This window comes from Carya illinoinensis, chromosome 2 (assembly GCF_018687715.1).
Source record: "Carya illinoinensis cultivar Pawnee chromosome 2, C.illinoinensisPawnee_v1, whole genome shotgun sequence".
In the NCBI taxonomy this organism is placed as follows: domain Eukaryota; kingdom Viridiplantae; phylum Streptophyta; class Magnoliopsida; order Fagales; family Juglandaceae; genus Carya; species Carya illinoinensis.
In genome coordinates this window covers 34674898-34686315 of record NC_056753.1, presented here as the reverse complement: position 1 = coordinate 34686315, position 11418 = coordinate 34674898, and the positions used below count along the sequence as shown (strand labels likewise).

At 37.7% G+C, this 11418-nt stretch overlaps 2 protein-coding genes across 15 annotated transcripts; one reads left to right on the top strand and one right to left on the bottom strand.

Annotated features, from left to right (window-relative positions):
• The first annotated feature begins 155 nt into the window (after nucleotides 1-155).
• LOC122301277 (protein FLOWERING LOCUS D) lies at nucleotides 156-7402 on the top strand. Of its 13 annotated transcripts, none has more exons than XR_006240154.1 (7): nucleotides 156-2105; nucleotides 2603-3364; nucleotides 3454-3499; nucleotides 3604-3746; nucleotides 4629-4677; nucleotides 6720-6838; nucleotides 6933-7402. XR_006240154.1 is itself a non-coding variant. In XM_043112511.1 (7 exons), exons 1-5 carry the CDS (start codon nucleotides 320-322, stop codon nucleotides 4658-4660), a joined length of 2769 nt encoding a protein of 922 aa, XP_042968445.1. In that variant the 5' UTR covers nucleotides 156-319; the 3' UTR covers nucleotides 4661-4677; nucleotides 4806-4834; nucleotides 6933-7402. The 13 variants fall into 13 exon arrangements, 10 of the variants coding, with proteins under 10 accessions (XP_042968445.1, XP_042968443.1, XP_042968441.1 ...); XR_006240153.1 differs by having other exon boundaries at nucleotides 4629-4834; XM_043112511.1 differs by lacking the exon at nucleotides 6720-6838 and adding an exon at nucleotides 4806-4834.
• A 200-nt stretch (nucleotides 7403-7602) lies between these two features.
• Nucleotides 7603-9892, bottom strand: LOC122301279. 2 transcript variants are annotated; one of them, XM_043112514.1, is made up of 2 exons: nucleotides 9669-9892; nucleotides 7603-9012 (listed from the first exon to the last, which is right to left on the bottom strand). In XM_043112514.1, the coding sequence occupies exon 2, from the start codon at nucleotides 8982-8984 to the stop codon at nucleotides 8172-8174; it is 813 nt and encodes a 270-aa protein (XP_042968448.1). In that variant the 5' UTR covers nucleotides 8985-9012; nucleotides 9669-9892; the 3' UTR covers nucleotides 7603-8171. The 2 variants fall into 2 exon arrangements, with proteins under 2 accessions (XP_042968448.1, XP_042968447.1); XM_043112513.1 differs by having other exon boundaries at nucleotides 7603-8985; nucleotides 9669-9889.
• Between the last annotated feature and the right edge of the window lie 1526 nt (nucleotides 9893-11418).

The following is an 11418-nucleotide window of genomic DNA, read 5'->3' as shown; positions in this document are numbered from 1 at the left end:
TAAATTAATACATAATTATATTAACAATTAGAATTTTTCATATATAAAACTCGACAGATTATTATTATTATTATTTGTTTTTATTTTTTGATGAATTATTTGTTTTAATTCAGGCCGAGGAAGTAATAATCTATAGTCTATACTGATGATTCAGCGATGTAATAGCCGTCAGCAAAACTACCATTGTAACTTATTATGTGCGAACTATGACCGACGTAGCAAGCCCTAAAAGCGTTGCCGTTCAAATTTTTCTCGCGAACCAAGCAGTCACTTTTCTTTTTCTCCATCCCCCGTTTTACATGTCTCCAAAAATCTAAAGATGAATCCACTAGATCAAGCCGCAGATCAGTTCTCTTCATTCCCTCCTCTCCAGTTCATTCCATATCCACCTCCACCCAATCCCAATCCCAATCCCAATCCCAATCCAAGTCCAAATAATGCAAGTAACACCGCAATCCAAAACCCTAACCTTGCCTCAACAAACCTTCTATCATTCACAGTCCCCAAGAAGCGAAGGCGAGGCCGGCCTCAACGCAAAGCGACGTCGTTTCTCCTTCCTCCCATCCCCAACATTACGCTTAACGGTAATAACGGTCCCATCTCCTCCTCTATTTCTTCGTCTACTACTTCAGTTTTAGCTTCTTCTTTCGGACCCAACGTACAAAATACCAATTTGTTAACACAAAGGGTATCCGATACCACGGACGAGATCATTGTGATTAATAAAGAATCCACGGCTGAGGCCTTGATTGCGCTCTCGGCTGGATTTCCCGCCGATTCTCTCACCGAGGAGGAAATTGATGCCAGGGTTGTCCCCGTTATCGGGGGGATTGAACAGGTCAATTACATTCTTATTCGGAACCACATTATTGCGAAATGGCGCGAAAATGTGTCAAATTGGGTCACCAAAGAGATGTTTGTCGATGCTATACCTAAACATTTCCATGTTCTTTTGGATTCTACTTATAATTATCTAGTTTCACATGGCTACATTAATTTTGGTGTTGCCCCGGCGATCAAGGAGAAGGTCCCGGCTGAACCCACTAAGCCGAGTGTGATAGTGATTGGTGCTGGACTTGCAGGCCTCGCTGCCGCTCGGCAATTGATGAGATTCGGATTCAAGGTGACTGTTTTGGAGGGTAGGAAGCGAGCGGGTGGGCGGGTTTACACAAAGAAAATGGAGGGAGGGAATAGGGTGTGCGCAGCGGCAGATTTAGGGGGTAGTGTTTTGACCGGTACTTTAGGGAACCCACTCGGGATTGTGGCTCGACAATTGGGTTCATCGCTTCATAAGGTGAGAGATAAGTGCCCACTTTATAGTTTGGATGGAAAGCCAGTTGACCCCGATATGGATATGAAGGTGGAAACAGCTTTTAACCGTCTTTTGGACAAGGCAAGTAGGCTTAGGCAGTTAATGGGGGAGGTCTCGGTGGATGTATCTCTTGGTGCAGCATTGGAAACCTTCCGTCAAGTTTATGGGGATGCAGTGAATGATGAGGAGATGAACTTGTTTAATTGGCATCTTGCAAATTTGGAATATGCCAATGCCGGTTTGCTTTCAAAACTTTCCCTTGCATTTTGGGACCAAGATGACCCATATGATATGGGAGGGGACCATTGCTTCTTGCCTGGAGGGAATGGAAGACTGGTTCAGGCTCTGGCTGAGAATGTGACGATTCTATATGAGAAAACAATACACACAATTAGATATGGTAGTGATGGTGTGCAGGTCATTGCAGGGAGTCAGGTCTTTGAAGGTGATATGGCGCTTTGTACAGTTCCACTAGGGGTTCTAAAATGTGGTTCCATAAAGTTTATTCCAGAGTTGCCTCAGAGAAAGCTCGATGGAATAAAGAGGTTGGGATTTGGGTTGTTGAATAAGGTGGCAATGCTGTTTCCTCATGTATTTTGGGGCACAGATCTTGATACTTTTGGGCATCTTTCCGATGATCCAAGTCGTCGAGGGGAGTTCTTTCTCTTTTACAGCTATGCAACAGTTGCCGGTGGTCCTCTCTTGATTGCTTTGGTAGCAGGAGAAGCAGCTCACAAATTTGAGAGCATGCCCCCTACAGATGCTGTGACCCGTGTTCTTCAAATTCTTAAAGGTAGCCTCTTCTTCTTTATTTTTTTCTTTATAAGTATCTCGTTTTCAATTACTTATAAAAATCAAAGTATCTTATTTTCTGATAAGAAACAAAAAGGGCAACTATGCATTTTTCAGTTATCTTCTATATCCTGTATGCCTAATATTTAATTCGCTCAGAGTTAGTTGTGTACTTCCTCCTGTGTACTTGGGCTTCGCCTACTTCTATAAATAAAATTTCTTGATTACCTATAAAAAAAAAAAAAAAAAAAAAAATTAGTTGTGTACTTTTTAAATTTTTATGTTATTTTGAAAAAAATTCTCGGTATTGATATTTACTTTTCCATATTCAGAAAGACCTCTATAACAACACCATTCTTTTACCTGTAAACATAGAAAAGAATATGCACTAAAGCAAGAGGGATGAGTGTTTCCTATCCTAATCATGGAAATTTCAGCAAAATTTTCTGAATATCACTGGTGAGGAAAATTTTTAAAATTGGGCATGAATACATGCAGGTGTCTATGAACCACAAGGAATCAATGTCCCAGAGCCTATCCAAACAGTTTGTACCAGATGGGGTGGTGATCCCTTCAGCCTAGGTTCTTACTCTAATGTCGCAGTTGGGGCATCAGGAGATGATTATGATATTTTAGCAGAAAGTGTGGGAGATGGAAGGCTTTTCTTTGCTGGGGAAGCCACCACTAGGCGATACCCTGCATCTATGCATGGAGCTTTTCTCAGTGGTTTAAGAGAAGCTGCAAATATGGCTCACTATGTTAATGCACGGACCTTGAGGAAAAAGGTTGATAGGAGCCCATCAAAAAATGCCCATTCTTGTGCTTCCCTTCTTGCCGATTTATTTAGGGAACCTGATCTAGAATTTGGTAGCTTTTCTGTTATTTTTGATCGGAAAAATGCCGATCCCAAGTCAACAGCAATTTTGAAGGTGACATTTAGTGAGCCTCGAAAGAAGAGTCATGATGGGTCAAAACCAGACCAACAGCATTCAAAGAAGTTACTTTTTCAGCAGCTTCAGTCACATTTTAATCATCAACAACAGCTTCATGTTTACACTTTGTTATCAAGGCAACAGGTGCTTGAGCTGAGAGAGGTGAGAGGGGGTGATGAAATGCGGTTGAATTACCTCTGTGAAAGGTGGGGAGTGAAGCTTGTGGGAAGAAAAGGTCTGGGGCCTACTGCAGATTCTGTAATTGCTTCCATTAAGGCTGAGAGGGGCAATCGAAAACCTGCTTCAACTGCTTTGGCTCTCAAATCAGGTGCATGGTTGGACTTTGCTATTGTAATTCATACCACTATATTTAGTTGTTGTAGGACTTAAAGCATTTATTTCATGGCTGTTGAAAAGGGACATCAAAGCTGAAAACAGGCATTTTGAAGCGAAAAATGGTGAGGTATGAGTTCAAAATCTTGAAAACTTTCAATTGCTTGAATATATTAAATATCTGTTCTACTAATTGATCTTAAAGAAATCTTTCATCTTCCATAATTTTTCCAGAAAGGCCAAAATAGTGCGCAGCAGCAATGGGTCAACAGCCCCTGCTAATTCAAATGTGGTAAATGGTAAAGTGCCAGGGGAAACTAGGACGGCAGAGGAAACTAGAACCACAGATCAAATGCTCCTTGACACCCTTGGTTCAGGTAAAATATTGAGGGTTGCCTTTTCGTTTTCATTTTAAAAGTTCTTATTTAAGTTTACACTGTTGTTTTTACTTATCAAAAAAGTTCTTATTTAAAAGTTTCATTGCTCTTATGCATTTTGCTGCATTTTGATATCCAGAGGAAAGGAATTTTTTCCATTGCATTTTTATATGTGAAGCAAGTCTTAACATTTTCCTTGTTCACCCTTTTCTAAAGTATTTAGTTATCTCACACCCCGTTTGTGTGGGTGTAAATTGTAATCTACTATTTCCTAATATAATGGGGTTACAAGCTTATATTATCTGCAGTAGTATTTAGGTGTTTCCGCTTGTGTACTTCCTGTGTACTTGGGCCATGCATGTTTACTTGCATTAATAAAATCCCTTACTACTTATCAAAAAAAAATTATCTGCAGTAGTAGGGCTTTATTTTGATTTTGTTTTATAGGGGATGCCGGCTGATCTGAGTCTTTGCTCTTTCTTTTCCCTTTTCTAAAGCATTAAGTCTTTCTCCCTTTATTTTATAATCCTATAATGTAATGGGGGGCCAAGCTTATATTTTCTACTGTGGTTGTGACTTCATGGATCTTTTTTTTCGAAGGGATGGTGGTGGCAGTCAAAACCCACAAAAACCAATGTTACAAGGCTCATATTGCATTGTTGTTATCTTTTGGTTTTTTCCCCCTTCAATTTTAGAGGAGATGTTAGTACTTATCAAAAAAATTTAGGGGAGATGTTAGTCAATGCAAAACCACTGAAGAATGGTGTCTTTTCTTGCAATAATTGAATATGTTTGAATATACCTGTTAGTAGCATTGCTCTTTGGGTATGATACCAACTTTTTCCTACTGAAAATCTTATATCAATTTTCATATTTTATTAGGGCAAAATCAAGGTGAGATGCTGAAGAAGTGAGTTGAAAACCTTGAGAGGTGAGATGCCATAAACTGTTATTGACTCTTCATGAACGTTGGAATATGTGTTGTGGTTAAACCGTTTTCCCTTGTAACCTTTCCGGCAGAAAACAATTATTGTATCCTGACCTGCTTTTCTTGTCTAGGTCATAGTCATCTTTGGCGGGGCAAGTAGGTAAATATGCATTCTTGAAAAGGTTATTTTGCAATTTTAATTTAACCCGACAAGGCATTGTCTTCTGTTTTAAGATTTGACTAAAAAGAATGTTATTCCATACTTATGTGAAGTTCAAATGTGATTTTTTATCACTAACAAGAATTTTATTGATTATAAATAGGCATAGCCCAAGTAGTGAGGTTCAAATGTGATTAGTGGCTAGCATGTTAATAAGTCTCTTATTTCGGTTGAAGATATTTAGGTAGTGAAGAATGAATTTTATGGTGTTTGAAAAATGAGTGAGGGGTGGCGAATATAGACTGGAGAAGATTTTCCGTGATTTCCTTTGGGAAGGGTTAGAAGATGCAAAGAAATTCCATTTGGTTAGATGAGACAAAGTATGCGCCCCTTTTTCCTGCGGTGGGTTGGGCTTAAAAAAATTGAGAACTTTCAATAAGGCACTTCTTGGAAAATGGTTTTGGTGTTATCTTCACGAAGAAGACACCCTTTGGAGGAATATTTTAGATGTCAAATATGGGAGCATCTGGGGCGGTTGGTGCTCAAAGGAAGTAAGAGGGGCGTATGGCGTGGGAGTGAGAAAATTTATTCGGAATGGTTGGGATGACTTCCTCGGTAACTGCAAATATGTGATGGGAAAGGGCACGCGAATCAGATTTTGGCATGATATTTGGTGTGGGGATGTCGCTTTGAAAAATGATTTCCCTTCTCTCTATAGGATTGTGTTTGATCAGGGCTCCTTGGTGGCTGAGAATATGTGCAATACTGCTAATTCCATTCATTGGTCTGTGAGGTTTACTCATGCTGTTCAGGATTGGGAGGTGGGAGACATCACTGATTCTATAGCGTGTTATATGCACAGAAGCAAAGGGCAGGATGGGAGGACAGATTATTCTAGACAGGCACAGGGAACAGGAAATTTTCGGTACATTCATACTACAAGGCCTTGACAACCCACTCCCTTATTACCTTTCCTTGGAAGAGCATCTGGAGGAGCAATGCCCCTCTCCAGATTGCTTTCTTCGGTTGGTTGGCTTCTCATGGTAAAATAATGACTATAGACAAGTTAAGAAAGCGTGGTCTATACATAATGGATTGGCCCTTCTTGTGTAAACAACAATGAATCAACGGATCACCTTCTCTTTCACTACGAAGTAGTTAAGGTATTGTGAGATGAAATCCTCTCGAGACTTGGTATCGCATGGGTTATGCCTAAGAGGGTGATAGATTTATTGTCCTGCTGCAAGGGATTAGGGGTAATCGGCATATTGCAGCTATTTGGAAGATGGTACCATTATGTCTAATGTGGTGCACATGGAACGAAAGAAACGGCCGCTGTTTTGAGAATAGGGAATGCTCTTTGGGTAGTTTTAGGGACTTTTTCTTTCATACATTGTTATTGTGGCCCTCACCTATTGTATTGAATGGAATGAGTTTTAATGACTTTTACGCTACTATTTGTAGCACGTAGTTTGTATTCGGCTCTTTCTTGTATACTTCTTGTGTACTCGGGTTTTGCTTATTTATGTTGATCAATAAAATCTCTTTTATTTATCAAAAAAAAAAAAAAAAGAGTGAGGGATGCATGTTTTAAGAACGACTTTATGTTGTGGTTGGGGTTCCTTGGGAAAATGGATTGTCAATGTTTACTTTGAGCACTATCAGACTAGTAGATAGTATGAAAAGAATCTACTAGAATTTTAATAAATCTAGTCAGTTGAAATCTCGGACCATGTAAACCATAAGACATCAACTTTGGATCCTCCTCCTCACCCCCATCTGCTGCGAGGGAACTACTTGCTTGGTTCTGTGGATATTTGAACTCTCTGTCCTTTTTGTCGAGCACTAACCTTTTTGTCTGTTAATGCTTTGCCAACAAAACTAGTGAAGGATTTGCCCCTCTCCACCTATGGATCTAATAAGGGCTAATGTGCAATCTGTGTTCAAGTTTTTTGCCAACCTCTCGCTGTAGCAAAATTATATTTGCAAGTGGAGAGACGGTTTGTAAGTAGGACTCAGCCATATTTAATAATCTTATTTTTGGCTGGATGATTGCCAGTGCTATTGTGAGCTGGGCGAAAATGTCTGCCATTTACAGGAGGACAATGCTGCTGCTGGTTGGCTTCTCTGGTAATTGGTCACAAATGCAATATAAAAGAGCGCATGAGCAATCTGCAAGCCGACTTCCGTAGATGCTACTGAATTGCTGGGAGTTTTGTGATCAGACCAGTGTTTGCCTATGCCACCACTGAAATTCATGAAACCGATGATGCGCCATAAATACCGATCGGCCACAAAGTTCGTTGCTATATACCATGAGGAGTGGTCGTATTAAGTATATACAATGGGGGGCAACTGCCTCGATGTTGAGATGCATTGTGTGTTCGAAATATTTGTACTATCTTGTCCTGACTCGTGTGTATCGGAAAACAAATTTTATTTCTACGTCATTTCCAAAGAAGAAAAAACTCATAGAGCAACATTGAACATGGTCTTGTAACTTGAACAGATTTTGTTCGTCTTTTCAATTAAGAGCCAGTGTAAAGGTTTGGGACTTCGAATCAACCATTCAACGGCTCCTGTTATCTACCACTATTGGCAAATTGGGATAAGAAATTCAGAAAATTATGGAAAAATGATGTCTCAGTGCCGTGCATATCCACTCAAGCAAATATTAAGGTAAAAATTATCGGCCTGCTAAAATTCCCATGAGAGGATTGGCGGAGGGGGTAGAAGGAAAAAGAAGCTAAGTGACATGTTGGCAATGGTTTGTCCATGATCTTTTTTCTTCTATTGTAAACTCTAATTAGGTTTTTTCTTACATATTCACCCTTTGTACTTGGGCTTAGCCTACTTCTATGAATAAAATTTCTTGATATACCTATAAAGAAAAACATATTGGCAATGGCTAATTAAAACTTCAAAGGAGCCAAATGCACACGTCAAAGCTACGCATCTCCAATACGTCATATCACATATAGCAGCCATCTTTCCTGCCCAAATAATCTATGAATAATTGCTGGTGCGGAGTGCAGACCACCTGTGCTCATCATCCAGCATTAATCTACAACCAGTCGGGGGTAATGGAAACTTATGGTTAAGTGCAGAAGTATCAAATACATTGCAGGTCCACAGATGACGAATTATGCCTTTTACCCTTTAGCCTTCCAGCATCATGCCTTTCAGCCGCTTCTAGAGGCGCTCTTGATCTATATTACCCAAAAGGAATGCATCAGCACAATACATGTTCTATATGATCTTCATCCAGAGGTAATTATGAAGCAACAGACAGCAGTATACACATGTAAAGCTTTTTCAATAGCCGAGTGCTGCCAAACTAAAGCCCTTTTGCATCACTGGCATCTCTATATTGATTCGGGTTGTCAGTTCCTTCCAACCACTCCTTCAGTTTGGCTTCTTTATCAGCCTTTAAGTCATCGAAATTTCCTGGCACCGACAATAGATTATGACTAGTTACAATGACATTAGTCTCTTCTTCCTCTTTGACTGGTTCATCTTCAACCTGACTTGGCAATGGCAGACTATCTACTTCCGCATCAAGCAAAGATGAGCTAGTAGTAGCAGATGTCACTGAAAGTGTTGAAGTAGGATATGGCAGCAGCATCTCACCCTCAGTCTGTATTGATTCCTTGGGATCAAGTTGTGGCCACTTGAAATGGCTGGCCTTTTGTTTTGCTGAATTAAATACGGATGAAAAATAACTACTTCTTCTTTCGTTATCCTCTTGGGCATAAACTGCACTACGGCCCCTTGTGGTTGGTCCCCAAGAGTTGGTGCTTCCCATATGAAAACCTGAAACTTTATGGATTAACCCTATTTTTGGTTGTGTCGATATGATCACTAGAGATTTCTTGATGTCTCTAATCATCTCGTCGGCAATGGGGAATCCACATTTTTTCATTGAACTCACCATGGTGATAGAATCCTCTAGATCTTCAGTGTGCAAAGTCGTTTCTCGAGACTTCTCCACAACATTATTCTTGAGAGTAATGAGGTTGGGCACTGCATTTTGAGTATGCTGCTGAACATAGAAAAGCCCTACTGAGGGTTCATTTGCAACGTATTTAATCATCTCTGCCAAGCATTCCGTTATCTCCACAAAGCCATCGACAGTGGAGAACCCATGCATCCTTTCCAAGGTAAAGGGCAGTTCATCACTAATTTTTTCGAAAAGTTACAAAAACAAATGCATTTCAAGGAGGGACAGACAAGAGAGAAAGGAAAATAATAACAAGAACAGATATTAAGTTAGTAGCTTTATCCACAAACAATTTGGACCTAGTTCTGAGACCTAAAACGATTAATCTGTCCTCCATGATATTCATATCCGTTACAGTATAATAAAATACTGGTATATCTAAATCTCACATAAAGTCTATGCTGGGTTTGAATATACAGATTTGTTTCTTCCGTTCGAATTAATAGTTCGTACGTGTTCCAGACAACAATACAAACAGATCCAAGACCCCCAAAGTGATCATCACATGCCAATATTCTGACACTTCCCACATCAATCACTTCGATTTGATCTCTTTCCCGCAAAGACCACTCATCTCGGCATATATTTATCAAAAAGATGCAAGGAAAAATATTATCTTTTTGCTTCGAAATCTCCCATTAGAAAAGGGCCAAACCGCTAAGATTATGCATTTAAATCGATACCCACCTGGAAATCTTACAGAAAGCTATTTAGCCAGTTCTGAAAAAACTTCGTTTTTAAAATTCATTGGATTGATGGAGCATAAAAGCAGACAAATTTTAAAGCAAATCCAACAAAATTGGCAATGGAAAAGAAGGGGCAATAATGACTTACAGGAAACCCTAGAAGTCCAGGTGTTGCCAAGGAAGTATCGTGAAGGTTTTTTCAATCATCAAGGGCACTTTCTAAAGCTTTCCTGAAGGACAAGCAGGCAGATTCAGGCTCGCAACACGTAGAAGCTCCTCTGTTCTTTCTCATCCAGATCCATCGCCCATGGCCATTTCACTCTTTTAAAAGTTACATTAGAGCATTCTTATTAAATTATGCATATGTAAATTACATAATATTATGTATGAATCAAAAATATTGACTATTTCATTTACATAAATTTTGAATAGTCATTTTTTTATTATATAATAATAAAATAATAAAAAATAAACTTAATTTTAACTATTTATATCAAATTTTTATATTAGATTATCTACTTATTTATTATATAATAATAAATAATTAAAAATATTTAATTTTTTAATTATTATTTTATTTTATTTTATCATATTTTACTATTTTACTTATTATATATTAATTAGTAATTATATTCTAATTAAATTATGAATTAAAAAATAATAAAAATTTTAAAAAAGTAACTATCAAAAGAGAGAGACTTAAAAAATAATAAAATAAAAATTTACTTAAAAAATAATAACTATCAAATTTGATTTTATCTTTATATGTATGCAATTAAAAGTTAAAAAATTTGACTATAGATAATTCATTATAAGTGATTTTTATTTCTAATAAATAAAAAGATATTTTAATTTTAGATATAAATAATCCAATAAAAGCGCTCTCAACTAATGTAAGGACAATTCTCTTTCGTGCTAGGAAAAGGTAAAACAAACAAAAGTAATTAATAAAATCAAAATTATCACCTGCTTCCTTTGAGCCCACTTTTACTTACGAAAACCATTTTATTTTATCTTAATAATTTATTATAATTTTTTAACTTTTATATAAATAATTAAATTTTTTTAATTTTAAAATAAAAATAATATTATAATAATATTATATTCAACTTTCATATTTTAACTCATTCCATGTGTAATTAAAGTTATTAAACGAGGTTTAAGTTTAACTTAATATGTAAAAGCATGTTTTACATCAAAACCACACTATTTTTTTCTAAATGATATTTGCAAATGTATAAATTCGGCGCATTTCATTTAAAATAATTTTTAAATATATAATTCTCATAAAAATATTATTTTTTAAAAATAAATTTTACTTTTAAAAAAATAAATATGTATAATTTGTATATTCTAAAATTATATACAGCATCACCTTTGTTAGTTAATTTGCATTTTAGCAAGAAGAACAGGGCAATGGTGAGGATGGGCGAAATTTTTGGCTGGAGCTCCTTGCTTGCTGCTGGGGCGGCCCCCCGGGGGGGGGGGGGTGGTGTAATTGGATTTTTTTAATAAAACGAGATTATTTTTTTAAAAAAAAAATTATCTATAGATGTAAGATGGGCCGAATGAACTGGATAAATACCGGGTAAGCCCGGGCCCCATCCCCCGGCGCCCATTTGCGTTAGGGCATCCTCTTTAATAAATCTTCTACTCAAGCCTGGCCCTGACTTTAGCTCTTGCTAATGCATGCAGAAGTAATATCAGCCTTTGTAAGAACAACATGTTCGACTGAGTGGCTCAACTCTTTTTTGGGTTGAGTTCTTTATTCGTGGAATTGCAGAAATATTTGTGGGGAGGTGTTGTTTCATCGCTTGTTCCCTGGTTTTATTCCTTTTTATGCTCCAGAGCTGCCAGTTTTGGTCCTGCATTAATGCTGGTAAAGGAATTTCTTGTAC